The sequence below is a fragment of the Galeopterus variegatus genome, unplaced genomic scaffold (assembly GCF_000696425.1).
Source record: "Galeopterus variegatus unplaced genomic scaffold, G_variegatus-3.0.2 Scaffold61492, whole genome shotgun sequence".
NCBI lineage: Eukaryota > Metazoa > Chordata > Mammalia > Dermoptera > Cynocephalidae > Galeopterus > Galeopterus variegatus.
The window spans coordinates 1-2,464 of NW_007787603.1; the positions used below are offsets into that span (position 1 = coordinate 1).

The following is a 2,464-nucleotide window of genomic DNA, read 5'->3' on the forward strand; positions in this document are numbered from 1 at the left end:
GATCAATATCTTCTCATTTAGAACAGTCTCCTCACCCTCTTTTAATTTTGATGTCACTGACATTTTTGAAAACCTTTTTGCGTATTGGTCTATAATAGTCATTCATTTTTATTATTAAATTGTCCCAAATATGGCTGATAGAAGCCACTTTGAGCTGGCTCCTGTGTCCTGTTGACATCACCCCATTAGTCTTTGAGCTCTTTCTTGTTTTCTGGAACAATAAGGTGTCTCAGGCTCACCTGATATTTTCCTTTCCCTAGAGCAGGAATCAGTCATTTCTTCAAAGATCCCTAGTTCTTTCAGTGGTGGTGGATATTTTATAAATATTTTCATAAGAAGGACTCTTTCACATAAAAGTGCTCAGAGGACTAGATTGTCATTTGAGACCTTCATAAGAACCAGATTTTTTAAAAGAGAAGAAAGAGAAAAAGTGCTGCAAAATATTAAATGCTTAATGCTTGTTATATATCACACCCTTTCCATACAGAATTTATTTATTTTCCCTCACAGGAGGATGAAAAATTAATATGGAATGATGAACATATCAACAGTTTAATAAAAGTTCTAAATAAAAAAATCAGATCATAAGTACATTATTAAAAGGCGTCTTACTGATTGAAGAATCTGAGTAGTCAGCTCAGCGTTTCTGAGGATGTACAACCCTAACAAGATAATTTTCCTTGATATATTTGTGCTGCTTTGTGTTCTTTCACGAGTACAAAGAGCTTATCTCCTTAAGAGCAAAGCCAGACCAAAGGGTACACATGTTAGCATTTGTGCTAGCCACGCAGCATTTGCTCAGGAAATACTTGTCGGCAGAAATTAAGCCTATCAGCAGACATCTATCAAATTGGCTATTTTTTTGAGTAGCTGAAAGAGTTCCAAGTAACAAAACAAAAATCTGAGAAACAGCAAGGTATTCTGTCCAATAAACCTGAGACTAAGAAAAAGCCAGGTGTGACCATGTAGCTTTTGAAGAGAGCTCCAAACAGTGGGGAGCCACCACTGTGTTGAAGTAGGCTTGGCTGAGGTTGGTGTTGATGAAGGGGCTGGGTAGGACCCCTCACTTACCCTCCCTGTCATTCAATTTAAGAAGGAGGGTGGTGAGGGAGCATCTTGTGCTTATGGAAGTGCCCCTGATTATTAAGATTTATGGGACAGGTCTCCAGTAGTTTAGGAGAACTACTGCGTTCTTACCATTTCTGCAGTTCTTCTCATAGACTATGTTGCCATTGGCATCTTCCTTTTGGCATCGGGGGAATACCAGGTTCACCACAAACGTTATATTTGAGCCCACCAGTGCTGGTGAGTCACTGGTCAGCACTGCCTGCACGTGGCCTCCTAAGGGCATAAAAAGGTGGAGCTCAGTGATCAGGCATCTCTTTTGCCTTTCATCTTAAGTAATCATTTAAAGTAAAGCTAAATCTATTAATAAGGAGCAGAGGATCCATATACATCTTTATGATACGTCACATTTATTTTCTAGATTCGTAACTTTAGCTTTCAGAATACATTTTTTTTCTTTTTTGTCTTTTTTCGTGACCAGTAACGGGATCGCAACCCTCGGTGTAGCGCCCGTACCGCGACCGGCAATGGGATCGCAACCCTTGGTGTTGCGCCCGCACTGCGCTCAACCAGTGAGCGGACAGGTCTCTATATGGGATCCGAACCCTCGGCTGGAGCGCCGCCGTGCTCCCAAGCGCCGCACTCTACCGAGTGCACCACTGGGCTGGCCCAGAATACATTTTTTAAGACATAAAAATAAATCAGATCACTTAAAGAATTCTTTGACTACAGAAAGAACATTTACTTCAGATAATTTTTAAAATGCTCAATTGGATTGAGGAGACAAGTTTTAAATGTCTGTATTTTTTAATCTCCAAACCATTGGCTGAAGGACACATTCTTTTACCTGAACAGAAAGATATTCACTTAATGATGAACCACACCTTTGAGACAGTCAAAAACTATGTCAGGGTCACAGGCCTTCTGAAGATGAAAATTCCCATGTCAGTTAAATAGGTCTGAGGTCAAACCTGCTTGCTCTCCAAAATATCCCAAGAGTTACCAACTTGGAAATTTCTAAGGAGATTAAACATTATATTGTGGCTTAGAAAGTGATAATGTTGGGATAAAGGAAAGATTGCTAAGTCCGGGTACCATTTATGGAAATGTGAGCCGTGTGAACTAAAAGGCTCTACAATGTACAAAGCTTACTAAAATAGGAAATTATGGTTGTTTGGGCTGAATCTTTTGACTTACCTTTCCAGGAGTTTTTCCACCTCATGTCTCCTCTCTTCCACACTGGATAGAGTTTTTCATCCCATTCATTTTCATCAGAACACCAGCCATTTAACTTGTTGTGTTCCCTCATATAACCAGAAGGTCTTTCATTGCCCAGCACATCATGAAATCCTATATCAATATTTGAAAAATTATTTTGTTTATTTTATTTTATTTTATT

General features: G+C 39.3%; 1 protein-coding gene across 1 annotated transcript; it reads right to left on the reverse strand.

The window, feature by feature from the left end:
- Positions 1–1,197: 1,197 nt before the first annotated feature.
- Positions 1,198–2,415, reverse strand: LOC103584499 (transmembrane glycoprotein NMB-like; the record flags this gene model as incomplete). Its single annotated transcript, XM_008565474.1, has 2 exons — positions 1,198–1,341; positions 2,263–2,415. Coding segments are annotated over 2 exons (297 nt in total), but the record flags the coding sequence as incomplete, so codon positions are not given.
- Positions 2,416–2,464: the final 49 nt, after the last annotated feature.